The sequence below is a fragment of the Lipotes vexillifer genome, unplaced genomic scaffold (genome assembly GCF_000442215.2).
Source record: "Lipotes vexillifer unplaced genomic scaffold, Lipotes_vexillifer_v1.1 scaffold1161, whole genome shotgun sequence".
Lineage (NCBI taxonomy): Eukaryota > Metazoa > Chordata > Mammalia > Artiodactyla > Lipotidae > Lipotes > Lipotes vexillifer.
In genome coordinates this window covers 156897-179800 of record NW_006780142.1, presented here as the reverse complement: position 1 = coordinate 179800, position 22904 = coordinate 156897, and the positions used below count along the sequence as shown (strand labels likewise).

Genomic DNA, 22904 nt, shown 5'->3' with positions numbered 1-22904 from the left:
AATCCAGGAACGCCATTCTCAGGACTGCCCCTTTTAACCTCAATATAGTACCTAAAATTGTAATTTTAGTAAATAAAAAATATTTTAATCCCACAGTAGATATGTTTATTCCAACTCTGACACATACTAGACACTCAAAAATATGTAGAATGTATATTGAACCGAAATTGTACACTGGCTCACTGATAGGATTCCAACTTCAAGCATGATATTTGAATCTGGAAAAAGATATCAGTAAGTGCTACCAAATAAATAAGTGCTACTATAATTGCTATCAAACAGATAAACGCTAGGATGTCTGGAACTAGGTCTCATACCTGGCAAGTGTACTACCATTGAGTATGAGAGTAAGCAGATGGCATCTAGAGCTGCACGGTCCAATATGGCAGCCACTAGCCACTTGAAGTGTGGCTGGTCCAAATTGTGGCATGTTGTAAGAGTGAAATACATACTGGATTTGAAGGCTTAGTACAAAGAAAAAATTACAAGAAAATACCACAATAATATAAAAATACTGGTTACATGCTAAAATGATAGTATTTTGGATAGACTGGGCTAAATGAAATATGTTACTAAAATTAATTTCACTTTTTTTTTTTACTTTTTTAAAAACAGCTACTAGAAAATTTAGAATACTATATGTGGCTCACACTGCATTTTTAATGGACAGAACTGATCTACAGGGTCAATGAGAAAAAAAAGTTTCCACATATTTCTAAACATTACTTCAAAAAAACTATTTACCAGTAAATGTCAAATACACTCAAGACATTGCTTTGGTCAACTTACAGTCTTAAATGAGTAATTATATTTCTTGATTTACTTTAATTAATGGGACTCCCTTTCCTCCATATCCTTGAATAGGTAAATATGATTTATGCTCATTTCTAAGCAAGCTAAATGATACTATTAAGGATTTGGAAAGCAATAGAATGGAGGGTATAGAACCGATTTAGCATTTCAGTTTTTATTTTAGAGGATTTTTTTCATATTTTATTACTTTATACTTATATTTTATAGTTTGCAAAAAATTATCCATATATTATATTCTTTTGTTTCTAAGAGGAAGAGATCCCAGTGTTCTGTCAAAATTTTTCTTAGAAGACAAAATTTTCCTTTCCTCTTCACATTTATATATTTTGTCTATTGCAGGGTGGCCAGATAAAATAAAGGATGCCCAGTTAAATCTGAATTTCAGATATACAATCAATACTTTTTTTAGTATAAGTGTGTCCCAAATTCTGCATTATTTTTCCAAAGAGAAAGATGGGACATATTTATATTAAAAAATATGTTATCTAAAGTCCAAATTTAACTGGGCATCCTGCAATTCATTTGCTACTTCTGGCGTTAGTCTATTGTCCAGGTTTGGAAAGTAGAGAATTTAATTATTTTAAACGGTTTGCTAATTTGGGAATGGTTTATAGTCCATATGAACATATATGAGATATAGTAATCCCAGTAAGTGGATTTTCTAAAACTGTACCAATATTTAAATATATGCTTGTCCTATAGTTGGCAGGATTATAGTATGTTTTCCATCAGGGTAGTGGTAATTGTTGAGTTCTTCTCTTGAAGGCAAAAAAAAAAAAAAAAAAAAAAAAAAAAGAAACACAACAAAAAACAGTTGGGGACAAAATAGACCATTTCAGGCTCTTAGGCATGGAAACCCACCTGCTTGGAAAACACCTCTCTTCTCCTCATAGTTCCAATACAGATAATATGATATAAATGTCATTGTTATGTTTTAAAAGAGGCATCCTATTAAAAACAAACCTCAAAGATTCCAACATTGAAAAGAAACCCAAAGGTTCTTTCTTACACATGAAAATTATTTCATATCAAAGTAGATTTACAGCTAATTTGACTTTATTGCCAGTTGGAAAAATCTTAAATATTTTTTAATATAGTTAATAGTAGATTATTTATATATAATCCCTCTCTCTTTTTTATTTATTGGAAACATTTTCTTATCACAAACTGTCTGTTGTAGAAAATTTAGAAACTACAAATCAGTAAAAAGAATAAAAACTACCCACAATCCCACTATTCAGTGATAATTACTATCAACATTTTGATTTTCATCTTTCTAGTTTTTTTTTCCAATACATATACTTGTTTACTAATAAGAAATGAGATTGGTTAAGAAATTCATCATTATGTAACTTTTTCTAACAACTAGGTATGTAGTATATAGTAAATTATTGAGCTGAATGAATAAATCAAACTGTTCCTTTAATGTAAAGGTAGTTCAGAAATGGTAGAACTAGAAATCATACTTACATTTTAATTCTAAATTCTAAGTATTGTTAAAATGTACTATATAAACAAGAAATACACTAGTGAGCAAAACCATGTTTTTGTTTTTGATTTTTTCTATCTAGATCAGCATAGAATAGTAACAGAAACCAGAATTCTCAATTATTTCAAGACCTATCAGATTCCACATACATGTGATAAAATTCAATCTCATTTTCAATATAGGAAGACTGTAAATTGTTTCTTCTTAACATTTTTTTATTAAATCACCTTTTCTAATTCTTCAAAGAAGAAAATTAATGTATTTTAAGACTTCACACTTAGAGATTAAAACTAGCCAAGTGTATAATGTTTAAAAATATACTTTTCTGTTTTTTCTCTAAATATGTACCATCCTTTTGCTTATAGAACATACTATTCTGAGGTATCCTAGAACGCAGCAGAACAACAGTGGTTTTTTTTGTTTGTTTGTTTTTCTCATTTTCTTTTGTAGTAATCATTTTAGACATGATTCTAGGATTTAAAAAATATAAAACCTGAATGGCTGTATAAGTAAATGATATTCTGGAATCTTATTCCATGTATTCCTTCAATTAAAAACATAAGACTATAACTATCCCCATTTAGACTTAGATTGATTCAAAAATGAAAAGCAAAGGCTTCTATTAAACTATACTAAAGCCAACCTTCAATAGAAGTATAGCACCAGAGCATACATACCACTTGGAGACACAATTACTGGCTGAAGAAGTCTTTGCTCTCCTGGGGGAAGGTTCAGTGCAATGACAAGCACTGTTCCCAATGTAGTACCAACCCACAAACATGGGGAGGGGGCTGAATCTGCCTTTCGAGTAAAAGTTTCACAGAAATGAAGAGCAGAGATTGCTTCTCGGGATTCTTTATCAATGCTGGTTACACTTGAACTCCGTGATCGGCTGAAGGAATTATCTCTTATATCTGAAATGATTTAAAATGTTGTGAGATTGCTCAAGTTATAAAATATCATGTTTTTTGCTTGGTATAAGTTTTGCCAAATAGTTAATCTGCAAAAACATAAAATCTACAGCATATTTAATTTTAAGTTTCTTTTAATTGACAAGAAAAACAATTTACTTTTATGCTAACAATTTTTTCCTTTGCTTGTATTTGAAACACAGAGGGACAAATCCACACTTCTCAGAACTGAGCTGAGGTCATCCCAGTGAGTTCAGTGAGTTTTTGGATGTATGATCTCTGTGGTTTTGGTGCAGCTCTGTTAGTATCCTGGCTGCTTTTCCAATCTTAGCCCTTACTACCCTTTCTCATGGTGCTGTTTCTTCCTTTGGTAATATAATTCATGAGTAGATAGAATCAGGAAAGTGGGTATTTTCAATTTTCTACATTAAAAAAATGCTTTTATAAGTACTCTGATTCTACCTTCAAATTTATTGTATGATGGACTTTTTACCTTCAAATCTGTCCATATGAAAGCCTTAATCCATAAAAATTTAGCTTTATTTTTTTTCAAAATGCGATTTTAACTGTAACCAACGTTCATCTAAGGCGTTTTTCATTAAACTGTACAACTGGTATCTGGCTCATACTTAACTTGATGCCAGGTATATTCCCTTTACCCGGCTCTGTCTGTAATGACAGGGATACTTGTAAATTATACTAATAAACCCTCTCTTGTCTTCAGCTACCTTCTCTGTGGCCAATCTCAAGTCTGTTTCAAGCCCTGGCCTCTTTTCTCTTGGAATGCATTTCCAAAGGCTTATAAAAATTTTTTCCTATTATGTCTCATTAGGCAAAATCAAAATACATCATTTCCCCAAGGCTCTAAATTCTTCTAATGGCACTATTTATATTAATGACACCCCTGTTCTCCTAGGGAAACAATACTTGAAATGAGTCCCAATTTCGGTCCTTCCCTTTCACTTTACTTACATGTCTCTGAAGGGATGCCAAGTCCTACGCTATTCTAATGTTTCTGTTTCCTTCTTTCCACTACTAATCAACTTCCATCACCCTATGTTCAGGCCTTTATCACCATTCATCTAGACTACAATTCTCAAGAGATCTCCCCACCTTCACTCTATCACTGTTCTGTCACAACTCAACTAAATTTTACAAGGTACAGTTTTAATTCTATCACCTCTATCTTAAAAATCCACAACAGTTCCTCTTATACTCTTACTCAGGTTTTTAAGACTCCACAAAATATCTCAACCTACCCTCCCGGCCCTATCTGCCAGAGTGCTGCTCTGCTTCAGTTCACTGTGGGAAATAAACCGAGCCATTCAATGTTCTCCAACATACCTGGAGCTTACCTACTTTTTTGCTTGTGATTTTCTTTCTGATTCGTGCCCTTGCCTTTTCTCTACCTATCTAGATGGTGTTTATTCTCCATCTCAAGTACTGTCATCCTCATGAAGTTTATCCTGATTCCTAAAACCATACACAGTTTTTCTCTTTTGAATCTTGATAGCTTTTTATCTGCCCCCCTGGCATGAATAGCACATTTGTTCTGTAGTTATTTCTGACTTGTCTTAGGCCTTGTTCTAATGTGACTGTAAATTTCTTGAGAACAAGGGCTCTCTCCTTTTGATGCACTGCAGAATTTGGCATAGTGCCTTGCATATGAAGGTATTCAACATATACTTGCTGATGACAGACCTACAGTTCGGAGTATCTGAAGCAATGTGTTTCTGCTACACCACTGGGATATATTAAAATTTCCAGTAGCTTCTGCTGTTCACATCTAATAAGTCATTCCTCAAATCACATGTTTCCAATGCTATTGCGAAAGAAATGACTTCATAATGTTGTGAAAAATGAAAAACACGTTCAAGTCTTCTAAGTTGTATTTTACTGAATAAAAAAGACATAATTGAATCCTACTTATACCCCCCAAAAGCTTCTTGTAATCAAATTTAGGTTCATAGGTTAAAAAAAATTCTCCCAAACAATAATTATATACTACATAATTTTGATTACAGTTAGCTTCTGAAAACAATAAAGCCACTATTTATGACAACAGCATGGGTTATTTCTAACTACAGTTTCTAAAAATGCTTTTCTTTTGCCTGAGATTGTGCTTCCTGTTACAGATTATGACACAGTAGAAAAGAACTACTTAATGTAAATAAAACAACTTTCTATAAGAAATAGCTCATTACTGGATGAGTTTGTAATATATTGATTCCAAATGTTAACTCTTTATGTTCCCAAAGTTATTTTAGTAAAAGAACAGAAATTTAAAATTTATTTTCCAATGATAAAAATATTTGTTACTTTGATAAGACATACACATAACAAGATGAACAGACATATTCACCTATATTATCAGTTGTGACCTAGTGATAAAAATGAAAATCAGTGATACAAGAAAATTTAATATTATAAATTTCAATATAAATTAAGCTGTATGAAAACCTTTACTGTTATCTATTAAAATTACAATAGGTGATTCACAACAATCTATACTTCAAATGTTAATTCATAGGCCAAGTAAACATTATTTTAATTTAATAGACTAATTTAACTATACAAAATTCATAAACTACAACTGTTTTTATTATATGACTTCTCTATAAAAATTAGATTGCCAGAGAAACTCCTATGGCTAGATCAATATGGGAAAATGAACTGAATCAGAATCAACTCTGAACTTAGAGAATTAGGTTGCTTATTTTATCTGTGTAGAACTGTTTGAAAACAAGTTAGAATCTTCAGCAGTTCATGAATTGTAACTACCACTGACTGCTCTTAAGTTAGATGTTGTGGGTCTTTGTGGCTTAAATTTTAGAAATTGGGCAAGCTTAACAAATGGAATAGAAATTTTCATTTTCATTCTACTAATAAGAGCAGAAATGAAATAGCTACCACTAAGTAGGGCCTACCATGTGCTTCATACCATCATAAACTTTACATTTATCATTTTATTCAATCTATATAATAACCCTGAAAAGTATTATCACCATAATTTAACAAATAATGAAGTAGAGGCTCAGACAGGTTAAATGACTGAGAAAGCTAGTTAATGGAAGAGTTTGGATCTGTGCCCATGTTCAAGTCTAAAACATGTTAGGCAACTCCAGATAAACATGGGATTAGTCATATCAGCAATATCATACGAGTGGAGTGTTTTAATTATTATTGAGCACTGAAGTTCAGTGCTTAGATTAAAAAAAAAAACAAAACTGGAACATGTGGTCTTTCTGGCCGACCTAAACTCAGAAAAAAATTGTCATTAATGCCTCCATCCAGCTCTAGTGATACAACCATGTCATAAAATCATTGCTTTCCTGTTATTCTCTGGATGCCTACAACATTCCACCTGTGTATATCACACTCTCCTGTCACACAGAGCCTTATGCAACAAAATTTTATATCCCCCAATCAAAACATAATGCCAAGAGGTAAATTTGGTCAGGGTAAAAATTAGGACAAAATACTTACTCACATAAAGATACATAACAGTTTGATATTTTGCCTCCTGTTCTTGACACTTGAAAAGTGACATCAGCAGTCTAACAATATCGCCCATGATTCCTGAGTTGTGGGCCATGGAATCTAGGGTGAAGCTATGGTGAAAGTACAATGTTGCATAATTCCCCTATAAACAAAAGTGAATTCTATTCACAGAAGCTTCCATAGCTGCAGGAAAGTCCAACAGCTCAGCTACTTTAGCAACATTTGGCAGTTTGTTTTAAAAAAAAAATAGTTGTTTTTCCCCGTTGACTCTCCGGCCAATGTAAAAGAATTACCAGCTAAGAATCTCTATCAAAAAATAGTTCAGTAGCACAATGACTTAAGGGAAAATTATTGAGGCAACATGGGTATTGTTTCAACATATATATTAATCAAAGTTATAATTAGCTTAGGGCATTGAGATACATGGGCACACAAGTAAAAGATAAACTGAATAAAGATGATCTATAAAAGCACAGAGCACACACTTTGATTAAATTACTTAAATAATTCATAAGTGTGAATATTCTTTTAAAAAGTAATTGACATCCTATTTTTACTAATTTAAAAAGTACTTCTACATGTGTTTTCTCAACAGATTTTTAGGTACTAAAAGACACAAAACCATTTTAAGTAGTAGTATTCAGTGTTACTAAAATCATGGGCATCTTTGAGAGTCTGATGAAAACTCTGGATCCTCTTGTTGGGGAAAAAAATGCTTAACGGTAGCCTCAGATACACGTGGGTTCAAATGGCATCTTTCACTTTTATAGCGAAGGGAACTATGCTCTTCTCAAAACATACATTATCCAACATTCTAGAATTTATCTCTGGTTCCCTTAACAGCAGGGGTATTACAGGGTTCTACTAAACTGTTCTTTCTATGTTCAAGAATGGAACCTTTCACTGATGACAGTGGAAGATATTATGCCTACTCACTCATAATAACATGCTATCAGTATAACTGAGATAAGACTATGATTTGGAAATGCTAAAATCAGTAAGGTGAAATGGACCAATGCCTAAGTCTGTATTATGCATAAGAAGATAGTCAAGGAATCTAGAGAATTAACAGTGAGAAGATGAGGTGGGTGAGCAAATAAAAAGGAGAAAATCTAGTTGTTTCTAAGACAAACCGTGAAATCATCCATATGCAGTCATACGTCTTATCCACTTAAAGGCAATAGAAATTCTAAAATTAAAATGGAAATCCTGCTTTATATTTACTACATGGAATCTTATTTTTGTCTTTATTGAAATGTCATTTGTCCCTATCCTGGGGTATCAGGGAGCTGTTTTGGAGCTGGATATAAATCAGAAGGAATGTGTGAATATATTCACTCTGCTTTCCTAATGGATAGGTTGCATAGAGAGCGCTACAGAAAAAGATATATTTTCCACCTTATTATTGTCAAAAAGTAATAATGATTCTTGATATGAGATTCACTGTAATACAGAAAACTAGTCATTTATTTTGAAAATATTAAATTCTCATAAAATAAGTTTACAAATAATAAAGTTCAAAATAAGTTTTCAGACAGTTAATAGAAATTAATCCAAAATCACACATATTTTAATCTTACACTAAATTTTGTTTAGATAAAGTATGAGAGGGCTGAGGAAATATATTATTTTGATTTGCTTAAATTTATATTATAATTATCCTTTACAATTTACAGAGAGCATCCTGAAGGCTATTAATCCTTAAACACTTAGTCATTTTTTTTTTCTTTTTTTTTTTTTTTGCGGTACATGGGCCTCTCACTGTTGTGGCCTCTCCAGTTGCGGAGCACAGGCTCCGGATGCGCAGGCTCAGCGGCCATGGCTCACGGGCCCAGCTGCTCCGCGGCATGTGGGATCCTCCCGGACCGGGGTACGAACCTGTGTCCCCTGCATCGGCAGGTGGACTCTCAACCACTGTGCCACCAGGGAAGCCCAACACTTAGTCATTTTTAACTTGATTTTCAATGAAAATCTAGTCTATGGTCATTTTAAATCTCCGGATTTCCTTGTCTTCCCATTAAAGAGAGTTTAACTACTATGTATTTTCATTTATTTATTTTACTTACCTAAGTCAGGCTTTAGGTCAGTAGGCAAGCTTAACTTCCTTGACATTTTTGCTGAAAAATAAAATGCATTTTTAAAGTTCTGAAGAATACCTGATTCATGCTCATTCATACCAACTGCTCTTCAAGATAGGAGTGAATATTTTTCTTACTAAGTCTAGATGCTAAGATAATTAAGATATGATTAATAATGTTATGGGTGGAAAGTAAATCTTATTTTCAACTTTTTAAAAAGTTTGTACTTACTTGATTGTAACACCTTTGAGTGCTTGAAGCTCTCACCTCAAGGAAGCCTTTTAAATTCTAACTGTTAATTATTTCTTAGGCTCACAGGAAAGGGTTAGGCTTTTCTAAGGAAGCAAAATCATTTCTCAGAAAGAAGGTGTTGCAGATAAGGACAATAGAGGCATAAGACTGAATTTGGGTATGTGATAAAATAAAATCTTTCCAGCTCCTCGTCTTCACAGCTGTTAGGCTCATTCTTTTTTAACTTAAATCTCTTGAATATAGGACATCCTATATCTACCATCAAATTGAAGTATTTGATTACTTCACAAAAATATTTGGCTCATCCATTTCTTCATATATGTCAACTCAATTTACATTTTAGTAAAAAACAAAAAAACAAAGTCGTGCTCAGTCTAAAATTAGAGTATTTACAAAAATATAAACTACAGATACTTCTATTTTGGACTAGAATAATACAAAAGCCTATGTAAAAACCTACTGAAATTCACTTTCCATCCTGAAAATCAGTTATTGCCTAAATCTAGGAAGTGATTTAAAGTTAGGAGGTGTTTAACTATATCTATTATGTTAGTGGCAGTGCATGCGTAACAGAATAGTGCTTCCTATGTGAAATTTTGAAAAAGCATTTGTTTGTTAATACATGAATGTGTATATTGGGTTAAATTTTGGACTGTTAGGAGATATTTAAAGAACAGACCCTGCTAGTCCATAAGGGCGCCATGTAAACAAAGAGAAATCCAGTCATAGTACATAACTTCCACATCTAAAAAAATGACAAATCCAGTGTTAGGAAAGAGGCATTAGGCAAACTGGGAAGGGATAGGGGGAAATCAAGTATTTATTTCTAAGCTTCATTAATCTAATTAGCATCCTTTAAAAAATAACAACAATGGGTCAAATATATGAATCAGTCTTATCCCATTTTCACACAGACTTAATCAGTCTCAGTTAAAAGATAAAAAGTAATAGAAAACTAAAATAGCCAAATCTATGGTTGGTTGATCTCATCTAAATGGCTGCTCTTGTATTTAATATCCAATTCTCTTAAACCTAGAAGATACTATAGCCCTCTCAAAATGTTTTCTAAAATGCAATATTAAACTTTTCAAAGAATTCAGAGGTTTTCACCAAATATCAAAGGCACAATGTACGTAGATTGATAAATAATATCTATACAATATCCGAAGGAGAAAAATCAGTCAGGTACAGTCTAAAGATACTCTTTCAGAATCAGATGATGTGGATGCCTCTCTAGACCCCGCTACTCTGATTTGATTAAGTTATTCTGAAACTTAATCAAGTGCTTATAAATCTTGAATGTGCACACCAGTCACCTGGGTATCTTGTGAAATCAGATTCTTGCACTTCTAACAGGCTCCCAGGAGATGCTGGTGCTGCTGTTATGTGGACCACAGAGAGCATCAACGTCCCTAGACTAAAAGCAACTTCAGGATAGGGAACAAGACTAATTCATCAAACCCAGTACATAGATACAGTAAGCCCACAGCGAACATTTCTTGAAGAAGCTTCAACATCTAGTTTGTAAAATGTGGAAGTGTAAAGTACGGTGGTTAGGACTGGATTTGCAATCAGACCAAATATGAGTTTATATCTAATTCAACCAACTACTAGGTGTGTGACCTTGGGCCAATCACTTTGCGTCTCTAAACCTTAAATTTCCTCATCTGTAAAGTGGGAATAGATATTAATGACAATTTCATAGTTGTGAAGATTATATAAGATGACATAAGCAAAACATTAGGCATAATACCTTACACACAGTGTGGATTTGATAAACATTATTTATGAATAATAAACAAATAAAATGACTTTTTCATAAACTGTAAAATGTTACACAGATGAGCTATTAATATACCTGTAAACAACCCAATATTTCTTTATTCTAATTCTATGGTAATAGTCCAATTAACTAAAACAAGAAAATGGAAAAAAACTTTTAGGGTATAAATATAGAATGGCATGCACAACTTTAAGCTCAACCTCTTTTTAAGTTCACTTCAAAAACTAAGTTCTATATCTAAACATAAGAAGTGAAATAAACCTGAGTAATTTATAAGATATTTTTATGGGGAAGCGGTAGAGGGGGGAAAAGATTTAATTCCTTGGCATTTCCTGTGTAATTTATATTTATGCCTTCAGGTTCCATAGCCCTTTCTTCTGTAGTCTCCATCTAGTGATACTAAACCCACCTGATGAACTGATCATATAGTTTCAGATACTGAACTCTTCAGTACTAGTATTTCACTTTGTTATAAAGTTTTAATTTTCTCTGCTGATATTCTCCATCTGTTCACTTCCATTTCAGTACCTGAACATATAATATTATAGCAGCTGCTTTAAAACTCTTGGCTGCTAATTTCAACATCTAGGTCATCTTATAATCTGTTTCTACTGATTTTTTAAATTCTTAATTATGGGTCATATTTTCTCACGATTTTGAATTTTTATTTCACTTGTCTAGGAACTTTTGATTGAATGTGGACATATGTTTTGACTGAATAGAGATAATATGTTGAAGGGAGCCTGGATTATACCATCAACCTTAATTGGTGTTGAGTTTTGTTCTGCCACACAGTTAAATTACTGGTGGATAACAAGCTTGGTTTTATTCTTTGTTAGGGTGGGTCTATTTCAGTTAGAACTTTGTTCTACGGTATGGCTCTTATGCTAAGAACTGACACTTACTCTTCAAGAGTGGCCTTGCTGGGATATAAACAGAATGAATGAGGTGCTCAGCAAGGTCTCACTACATCTACTCCCAGCATCGCATGACCTCTGATATCACTGGCCAGCTCTCATCCTCACAGCAGGTGGTTGTTAAGAAGGCCTACTGAAGTCTTGACCAGCTCGTATGTGGCCCAGCCCTAAGGCAAGGACCTGCATTGAATCTCCACAGGGACTTCTAGGAATCCCCCTTGAAGCAGTCCCTTCTTCTCTAGTGCCCTCCCTCACAAATTCCAGTCACTTTAGAAGCCCAGAACTCCAATTTCTTCCTCCTTAGCTTAATGAGACTGCAACTCCACTTGGGTTCTAATCACTCTGCACTGCAACAGGAAAAGTATTCTCTGGCAGAGAGCTGTGTTTCACCTCATGTTTTTTCTTTCTCTTGAGGATGACAGTCCTGGACTGCTCAATGCCTGGCAATAAGAGCCTCATGTATTTTGACTAGTTTTACTGTTGTCTTCTGTGAGAGGCTAAGTTCCAAAACCCAAGGTCTAAAGTTGAAATTTAGGCTAAATGTTTCTATCTTTCAGTTTCTGCGACTACTTCAGAGGAATATCCTTGTTTTCAGGTCTGTTTAATCAACCTCCTTGGTGGCAGGTCCAGGAGAGGCAGATCCGCTTCTGGAGAACCTGCAGTTAGTCCTCCTGCCTTATAAACTGTACTCTGGTTGTACTTTTGTGAGGAAGCAGTTGCAGACTTTATCCAGCATTTTCTGAAGCTCATATTTTTACTTCTCAGGAGTCTCAGAAGCACTTGCCAACACAATTACCTTGTCACCTGATTTCATCACACTGAAAAAGAAACTGCTGCTCATGCTTTGAAGTTACTCAGCTTCCACTGAGGTTTTCAAACTGAAAACATATGATCTGAATGAGTTCCTGGAAGGCAAATTGCCTGTTGTTCTCTTCTTTATCTGTGTATTCTTCAACTCTTGCCCTGGTACCCAGTATCTTCCTTGCTTTGAAATCCTCTGTCACTAGAAACTATAAAATAGCTCTCTTTTCCTATGCCTTTGTCCACAGCAGAAACAATGGGAATGAGAGTAAAGAAGTTTCTTTAGTCTGAAAAAAACTGGAGTCAGAGATGGATCTCAGCAGGCTGTTAACCTGAGTGTTTGCACTCTCTTCTTATAAACCAGAATGAGAATATCAAGCTGGCTGGCTGAATAAGCAGTAAAGAGCTGCGTTTGATTGTAAAGAAAAATGAAGTTACACTTAATCACAACAATCATGTCTGCAATGGTAGTTTCAACACCAAGGAGAGATGCATGATGTTCAAGAGAAGCAAATCTTAAGGCAAGGGGACTGCTTGGGCCATTATACCATAGATGACAGTTTCGTCACGGCTGATGCTTTTTAGTTCTTTGCAAAGAAAAGTTTCTCAATTACAAAGATTCTTACCACTTCTCTGAAATTAAACAGATGCTTTGAAATTTTCCTTTAGCTTTTCTACCCACTGTGTTCCACATCTTATTCTTCTAAGGAAGGTTTTTAAAGGAAAACAGAGCTATGACTTTTATATTAAACAATGTACCAACAATAAAAGGTAAAATGAATTCTTAGTATGACAGTATGAAGAAGCCAAAAAAGCAAATGGATCTTTGTTTACATCGAGAGCAGTTCAATAGTTAGAATAAAGTGACAATATCACTTTTCTCACCTGCAGAGATCCAATGTAACTCTTTTCATGGATAATGTCGAAATGTATGCATATTAAATAAAAGCAATCAGAATAAAAAAAAAAGACTAAAAATCAGCTTGTAGGATAGAGCAAGCAATCCAAGTGGGGGTAGTGGGACCAAGAAGTAGAACCTCTCCTATCACACACTATTTTAATAGTCATTTGAACTAATAATGTCAGTTTCTACCTCCTATCCTAGAATATAAATTCTATGAATTTGGGAACAGAATTTATTTTGCAAATTATTGCATCTATGCATGTGTCTAGCACTTAATGTGTATGTTCAATAAACATGGCAATGAATAAAAATAAACAAAAACTGTTATTGGAATTTTTAGAAAGAAGCTGAATTTCTTCACGAAGTGAAAAAGAGAGAAAAAGAGGACAAATTAAATATAGGCTTATTAACCAAAAGGACAACTTTTGGAAATACAAAACACTTATCTATTACCTAAGATGAAGGAGAAACTTTAAAGAGATACTAATACCTGTCTGGTAAAGATCTGCCTATTACAAGTTCTCTTAATTCTTGAACTCCTAGAGTTTCTGTCTTCATTATTTTTCCTGTCTCTACGTACTTTCCACAAACTCATAAAACTTAACGTCTAGGATATCACCATAATCAAAAACACCTCAAAGCATTTCCTATAGAAGGTATTACATAAACTTAACATAGTAAGTGCTGCGTGCTGAATTATTCCCCCTGAATTCATATGTTGAAGGCTTAACCCTTACTAACTCAGAATACGACCTATTTGGAGATAGGACCTTTAAAGAGGCGATTAAGTTGAAATGAGGTCACTAAGTGTGGGTGCTCATCCAATCTGATTGGTACATGTAAGAAGAAGAAATCTGGGTACAAAGACACACTAGGGGTGCACATGCCTAGAAGAACAGACTATGTGAGGACACAGAAAGAAGGCAACCACCTGTACACCAAGGAGAGAGGCCTCAGAAAGAAAAAAAAAACTGTCAATGCCTTGATCTTGGACTTCTAGCCTTTAGAACTATTCTAGAGAAAGTAAATTTCTATTATTTAAGCGATCCAGTTTGCAGTATTTTCATATGGCAACTCTAGCAAATAAATAAAATAAGTAATCACAGAAAATAAATTGGCACATCAATAGCTCTGTTCAAACAATAGTTGACGAAAAACTATTTCAGTAATGTAACTTAAATTTGGACTAATTTCCTTTATGTTAGGAAACAAACAGCAAGTTATTTCTAGAAAGATCACTGCATATCCTTCTAATGTAAGAAAAAGATGATTCTATAGAGAGAGACGCATACACAGTAAGTACTGGTAATAAAACACAAACAGACTTTACTGAGCAGGTTTTATTATGAAATTTGACAGAAAATCTTTCAGATTTTAGTCATCCTGAAAAAGAAAAAAGAATTCATTTAGAGGAATTCCTACTTGTATAATGGTTTTAAAGTACCTGTCTGTGAAATTTCATTCTTGACAATTAAGAGTAACTAATACGCTTTTTCCAAAAGAATGAAAAGAACTGAGGACTGTCTCAGAGACCTCTGGGACAACATTAAATGCACCAACATTCGAATTATAGGGGTTCCAGAAGAAGAAGAGAAAAAGAAAGGGACTGAGAAAATATTTGAAGAGATTATAGTTGAAAACTTCCCTAATATGGGAAAGGAAATAGTTAATCAAGTCCAGGAAGCACAGAGAGTCCCATACAGGATAAATCCAAGGAGAAATACACCAAGACACATATTAATCAAACTGTCAAAAATTAAGTACAAAGAAAACATATTGAAAGCAGCAAGGGAAAAACAACAAATAACACACAAGGGAATCCCCATAAGGTTAACCGCTGATCTTTCAGCAGAAATTCTGCAAGCCAGAAGGGACTGGAAGGACATATTTAAAGTGATGAAGGAGAGAAACCTGCAACCAAGATTACTCTACCCAGCAAGGATCTCATTCAGATTTGATGGAGAAATTAAAACCTTTACAGACAAGCAAAAGCTGAGAGAGTTCAGCACCAAACCAGCTTTACAACAACTGCTAAAGGATCTTCTCTAGGCAAGAAACACAAGAGAAGGAAAAGATCTACAATAACGAACCCAAAACAGTTAAGAAAATGGGAATAGGAACATATATATCGATAATTACCTTAAATGTAAACGGATTAAATGCTCCCAACAAAAGACACAGACTGGCTGAATGGATACCAAAACAAGACCCATATATATGCTGTCTACAAGAGACCCACTTCAGACCTAGAGACACATACAGACTGAAAATGAGGGGATGGAAAAATATTACATGCGCAAATGGAAACCAAAAGAAAGCTGGAGTAGCAATTCTCATATCAGACAAAATAGACTTTAAAATAAGGACTATCAGAAGAGACAAAGAAGGACACTACATAATGATTAAGGGATCGATCCAAGAAGAAGATATAACAATTGTAAATATTTATGCACCCAACATAGGAGCACCTCAATACATAAGGCAAAAACTAGCAGCCATAAAAGGGGAAATCGACAGTAACACATTCATAGTAGGGGACTTCAACACCCCACTTTCACCAATGGACAGATCATCCAAAATGAAAATAAATAAGGAAACACAAGCTTTAAATGATACATTAAACAAGATGGACTTAATTGATATTTATAGGACACTCCATCCAAAAACAACAGAATACACATTTTTCTCAAGTGCTCATGGAACATTCTCCAGGATAGATCATATCTTGGGTCACAAATCAAGCCTTGGTAAATTTAAGAAAATTGAAATTGTATCAAGTATCTTTTCCGACCACAACGCCATGAGACTAGATATCAATTATAGGAAAAGAGCTGTAAAAAATACAAACACATGGAGGCTAAACAATACACTACTTAATAACGAAGTGATCACTGAAGAAATCAAAGAGGAAATTAAAAAATACCTAGAAACAAATGACAATGGAGATACAACGACCCAAAACCTATGGGATGCAGCAAAAGCAGTTCTAAGAGGGAAGTTTATAGCAATACAAGCCCACCTTAAGAAGCAGGAAACATCTCGAATAAACAACCTAACCTTGCACCTAAAGCAATTAGAGAAAGAAGAACAAAACAACCCTGAAGGTAGCAGACGGAAAGAAATCATAAAGATCAGATCAGAAATAAATGGAAAAGAAATGAAGGAAACGATAGCAAAGATCAATAAAACTAAAAGCTGGTTCTTTGAGAAGATAAACAAAACTGATAAACCATTAGCCAGACTCATCAAGAAAAAAAGGGAGAAGACTCAAATCAATAGAATCAGAAATGAAAAAGGAGACGTAACAACTGACACTGCAGAAATACAAAGGATCATGAGAGATTACTACAAGCAACTCTATGCCAATAAAATGGACAACATGGAAGAAATGGACAAATTCTTAGAAATGCACAACCTGCCAAGACTGAATCAGGAAGAAATAGAAAATATGAACAGACCAATCACAAGCACTGAAATTGAAACTGTGATTAAAAATCTTCCAACAAACAAAAGCGCAGGACCAGATGGCTTCACATGCGAATTCTATCAAAATTTTACAGAAGAGCTAACACCTATCCTTCTCAAACTCTTCCAAAATATAGCAGAGGGAGCAACACTCCCAAACTCATTCTATGAGGCCACCATCACCTTGATACCAAAACCACACAAGGATGTCACAAAGAAAGAAAACAACAGTCCAATATCACTGATGAACATAGATGCAAAAATTCTCAACAAAATACTAGCAAACAGAATCCAACAGCACATTAAAAGGATCATACACCATGATCAAGTGGGGTTTATTCCAGGAATGCAAGGATTCTTTAATATATGCAAATCAATCAATGTGATAAACCATATTAACAAACTGAAAGAGAAAAACCATATGGTAATCTCAATAGATGCAGAGAAAGCTTCTGACAAAATTTAACACCAATTTATGATTAAAAGCCCTGCAGAAAGTATGCATACAGAGAACTTTCCTCAACAGAGTAAAGGCCATATATTACAAACTCACAGCCAACATGGTCCTCAATGGTGAAAAAACTAAAAGCATCTCCACTAAGATCAGGAAAAAGACATGTTGTCCACTCTCTCTGCTCTTATTCAACATAGTTTTGGAAGTTTTAGCCACAGCAATCAGAGAAGAAAAAGAAATAAAAGCTATCCAAATTCACAAAGAAGAAATAAAGCTGTCACTGTTTGCAGGTGACATGATACTATACATAGAGAATCCTAAAGATGCTACCAGAAAACTACTAGAGCTAATCAATGAATTTGGTAAAGTAGCAGGATACAAAATTAATGCACAGAAATCTCTGGCATTCCTATATACTAATGATGAAAAATCTGAAAGTGAAATCAAGAAAACACTCCCATTTACCATTGCAACAAAAAGAATAAAATATCTAGGAATAAACCTACCTAAGGAGACAAAAGACCTGTATGCAGAAAATTATAAGACACTGATGAAAGAAATTAAAGATGATACAAACAGATGGAGAGATATACCATGTTCTTGGATTGGAAGAATCAACATTGTGAAAATGACTCTACTACCCAAAGCAATCTATAGATTCAATGCAATCCCTATCAAACTACCACTGGCATTTTTCACAGAACTAGAACAAAAAATTTCACAATTTGTATGGAAACACAAAAGACCCCGAATAGCCAAAGCAATCTTGAGAACGAAAAACAGAGCTGGAGGAATCAGGCTCCCTGACTTCAGACTATACTACAAAGCTACAGTAATCAAGACAGTATGGTACTGGCACAAAAACAGAAATATAGATCAATGGAACAGGAAAGAAAGCCCAGAGATAAACCCACGCACATATGGCCACCCTATCTTTGATAAACGAGGCAGGAATGTACAGTGGAGAGAGGACAGCCTCTTCAATAAGTGGTGCTGGGCAGGGAGATCAGCTCGGTGCTTTGTGACCACCTGGAGGGGTGGGATAGGGAGGGCGGGAGGGAGGGAGACGCAAGAGGGAAGAGCTATGGGAACATATGTATATGTATAACTGATTCACTTTGTTATAAAGCAGAAACTAACACACCACTGTAAAGCAATTATACCCCAATAAAGATGTTAAAAAAAAAAAAGGGGTGCTGCGAAAACTGGACAGGTACATGTAAAAGTATGAGATTAGATCACTCCCTAACACCATACACAAAAATAAGCTCAAAATGGATTAAAGACCTAAATGTAAGGCCAGAAACTATCAAACTCTTAGAGGAAAACATAGGCAGAACACTCTATGACATAAATCACAGCAAGATCCTTTTTGACCCATCTCCTAGAGTAATGGAGATAAAAACAAAAATAAACAAATGGGACCTAATGAAACTTCAAAGCTTTTGCACAGCAAAGGAAACCATAAACAAGACCGAAAGACAACCCTCAGAATGGGAGAAAATATTTACAAATGAAGCCACTGACAAAGCATTAATCTCCAAAATTTATAAGCAGCTCATGTAGCTCAATAACAAAACAACAAACAACCCAATCCAAAAATGGGCAGAAGACCTAAACAGACATTTCTCCAAAGAAGACATACAGACTGCCAACACGCACATGAAAGAATGCTCAACATCATTAATCATTAGAGAAATGCAAATCAAAACTACAATAAGATATCATCTCACACCAGTCAGAATGGCCATCAACAAAAAATCTAGGAACAGTAAATGCTGGCGAGGGTGTGGAGAAAAGGGAACCCTCTTGCACTGTTGGTGGGAATGCAAATTGATACAGCCACTGTGGAGAACAGTATGGAGGTTCCTTAAAAAACTACAAATAGAACTACCATATGACCCAGCAATCCCACTACTGGGCATATACCCTGAGAAAACCATAATTCAAAAAGAGTCATGTACCCAAATGTTTATTGCAGCTCCATTTACAATAGCCCGGAGATGGAAACAACCTAAGTGTCCATCATTGGATGAATGGATAAAGAAGATGTGGCACATATATACAATGGAATATTACTCAGCCATAATAAGAAACAAAATTGAGCTATTTGTAATGAGGTGGATAGACCTAGAGTCTGTCATACAGAGTGAAGTAAGTCAGAAAGAGAAAGACAAATACCGTATGCTAACGCATATATATGGAATTTAAGAAAAAATAAATGTCATGAAGAACCTAGGGGTAAGACAGGAATAAAGACACAGACCTAGTAGAGAATGAAGTTGAGGATATGGGGAAGGGGAAGGGTAAGCTGTGACAAAGCGAGAGAGAGGCACGGACATATATACACTACCAAACGTAAGGTAGATAGCTAGTGGGAAGCAGCCGCATAGCACAGGGCGATCAGCTCAGTGCTGTGTGACTGCCTGGAGGGGTGGGATAGGGAGGGTGGAAAGGAGGGAGAAGCAAGAGGGAAGAGATGTGGGAACATACGTATATGTATAACTTATTCACTTTGTTATAAAGCAGAAACTAACACACCATTGTAAAGCAGTTATACTCCAATTAAGACGTAAAAAAAAAAGTAAGTAATATGCTTTTTTCAAAGTGGAAAATATTAAAGTTACCTGTAAAAACGGTATTACTGCACACTTGACTCATCTTCTCTTTCAAGATGAGCTTCTGTTCTTTCAGTAGCCACATTGTGGATTAAATGTAAAGATGAACTTCTATAGGTGTAGCAGCCACATTTTGGGTTGAATATTGGGGAATATAAACTAGAAATATCAGTACTAATTTGTTTTATAATGAATTAGAATAATTTAAAAACTTAAAATTCGACTTAATTTCATACAAACCTTTTCAAATTCATATGGCAAACTCCAAATAAACCTCTGAGAACTTATTTTTCAAACTGTAAATATAAAAGAATTGGGAAGGCAGCACAAGAAGAGACCATATACTATGAGAGCAGGGACATGCTACAGTGTATAGTCAACAGACTGGGATTCTGATCTTGACTAAGTTATGATCATGGGATATTTCTTTGGATAGGCTCAGATTTTTTTCTTGAAAAATAAAGGGGCTTGAGCTGCTTTAAAACTGTAGGATTTAATAAGTTAGTGATTTAGAATATAATGTTTCCGAACAGATTTAAGTCTGTTAGAACACTTTAATATAAAAAAGGAATCATTGGGACTCATGTATAGGAGAACTCATGAAAACAGCACTCGGACATTATCTTCATTTAAGTAGACTTCAAAAATTACTTCAGTTTTTGCTAAGAAAGAAAATTAATTATTCCCCAAGTAACTGCTAATTCAAAAATTTGAGACATAAAAAGGGCCCTGGAGATATTATCTTTCCTATATTAATAAGTATCATATGACAAATATCTAGTATAATCTCTAGAACTTAGGAGGTGTCCATTAAATAGAGCTACTGGGGTGGGATGAATTGGGAGATTGGGATTGACATATATACACTACTATGTATAAAACAGATAACTAATGAGAACTGCTGTATAGCACAGGGAACTCTACTCAATGCTCTCTGATGACCTAAATGGGAAGGAAATCCAGAAAAGAGGGGATACATATATACGTATGGCTGATTCAGTTCGCTGTGCAGCAGAAGCTAGCACAACACTGTAAAGCAACTACACCCCAATTAAGAAAAAATAGAGCTATTATTCTGTTTGTTTTGGCACAGCACTAATTAAGTCACCATACTTTTGAATCTTTATTTTTCATCTCCAGTATTATTTCCCCCTCACAGTTTCATGTGATCAATTTGATAATCATTCCTTCTATATGAAAATTAGTAATAAAATGGGGCATGGGCAGGGTTGTAGACTATAGAATCCAGCTAGAAATCTACTTTCAGACTGAAATAGACTCATAATGAAATAGAATGATCTTTAGAGAAGTTTAATCGTGTAATTTCAAGATCTACCAAACAATGCTAACATCTGTACCATATTTTATTCATAAGTATATCATGAAAAATTTGTTTAATACTTTAACAAAGATACATATTTTAGGACTATTTTTATATAAACTTAGAATAATAAAAAGCTTTATATATTTCTGAAATTTTATAAAATATAAATAATGAACAAATAAAAAATTGATAAGCAATCTTATTTTCTAAATGATTTACAGAAATTGCTAACTAACTACAGGAAAGTTATTGATTTTGGAAATGTTGGCCATTAAGATTTTACTAACAAAAATTATTCATAAGGTATGAACAGGCAAAACAAATCACTATATGTGTGCTACATGCATAGGGATGCTGCAGTTGCATTATACTATACTATATTTTTACTGTTAAATTCACAAGACTAAAGTTATGTCTTTTTAGGCTGCTATTCTTATGCACGAACAATGAAGTCATTGTCAGTATTGTTTACCTGAGTTAGCTGTGGGTCAGGAAACAAACAATGAAGCCAGGCTTTGGGTAGATGGGTTCGGGAACCCTACTGTCCACTCTAGTTACTTTCACTTGAGTCTGCTCTTTGAGGAAGGTAGACTTCCAGGCACTGTATATTATATTTGCGTGATGGGTACCATGATGGCCCCCATGACCTAGTGCTTGGACAGAATTTAACACGATCCACCTTTCTTCCAGGTTACCACGTAGATAGAACAGGGTCAGAGCCAGATTATCTAGTTTCAAATCACACAACAGATTTGTTTTTGAATCCTTACAGCCTTCAGTAAGTCTTCTTAAGAGGTAATACAGGATATTGTTGAAGAGGACAAATAGTGGAGTTGGACAAGCTCAGTATAAATCATGGCTCCGACATCTGCTAGCTGTGTAACCAACAGATACTCTACATACTCTTTAACTCTTAGTGTCCTCATCTGTGAAACAGGGAAATAACAGTAAGTAGCTAACTGAGGTTACTGAGCGGATTAAATAAGAAAAAAATATTTATAAATGGTTGCTACAGTGTGCTAGGAAAATTGTAATTGTTAAGTATATTTTAAAAAAATTGTTACCGTCTCAGCTATTTCAGCTGTACTGTCAGGCAGCAAAAAAAAGTTGGTTTTCCACGGTTGGGTCAGATTGTTAAAGTGAGAGTGACATCCTGTACACCCCCTGGCCCTTACTTTCAAAGTGTAAGTGAAACTTAGGGACAAAACTTCAGAGCCAATACATTCTGTCAGCCTTCCACATAAGGTCGTTCTTTCACCGGTGATGATCTTGGAGGTTCGAGGCTTAATTCTTATGCCTTCCCTAATTAGGCCACAGCATAACTGCCTAAGCTAAAGCAATAAATGTCTGTAGACTGAGGAAGAACAAGGTGATACTTTTATGAGGTTCAGGATTCTTTAGAGCAAGTATGGGATTGGATGATAGGGAACAAAGTAAGGTCAGAACGCTCAAGGAGTCCTAGCACATTTGATATTATTAAGCTTTAAGTATTGACAGAAAAAAAGAGAGGTCTTTAGGAGATTTTATGATTTTTTTCCCAATGTTTCATTGACATTTTATGTGTTTTTCAGTAGCATATTTTATGCTAAGTCTT

General features: G+C 34.6%; 1 protein-coding gene across 1 annotated transcript in view; it reads right to left on the bottom strand.

Annotated features, from left to right (window-relative positions):
• STXBP5 (syntaxin binding protein 5) overlaps nt 1–22904 on the bottom strand; it is a 163303-nt gene that overhangs the window by 21677 nt on the left and 118722 nt on the right. The window contains 3 exon segments of the mRNA XM_007453212.1: nt 1–51; nt 2980–3216; nt 8781–8831. The exon segment at nt 1–51 is cut by the window's left edge and continues 316 nt beyond it. Of these exon segments, the coding sequence (XP_007453274.1) occupies nt 1–51; nt 2980–3216; nt 8781–8831 (339 nt within the window).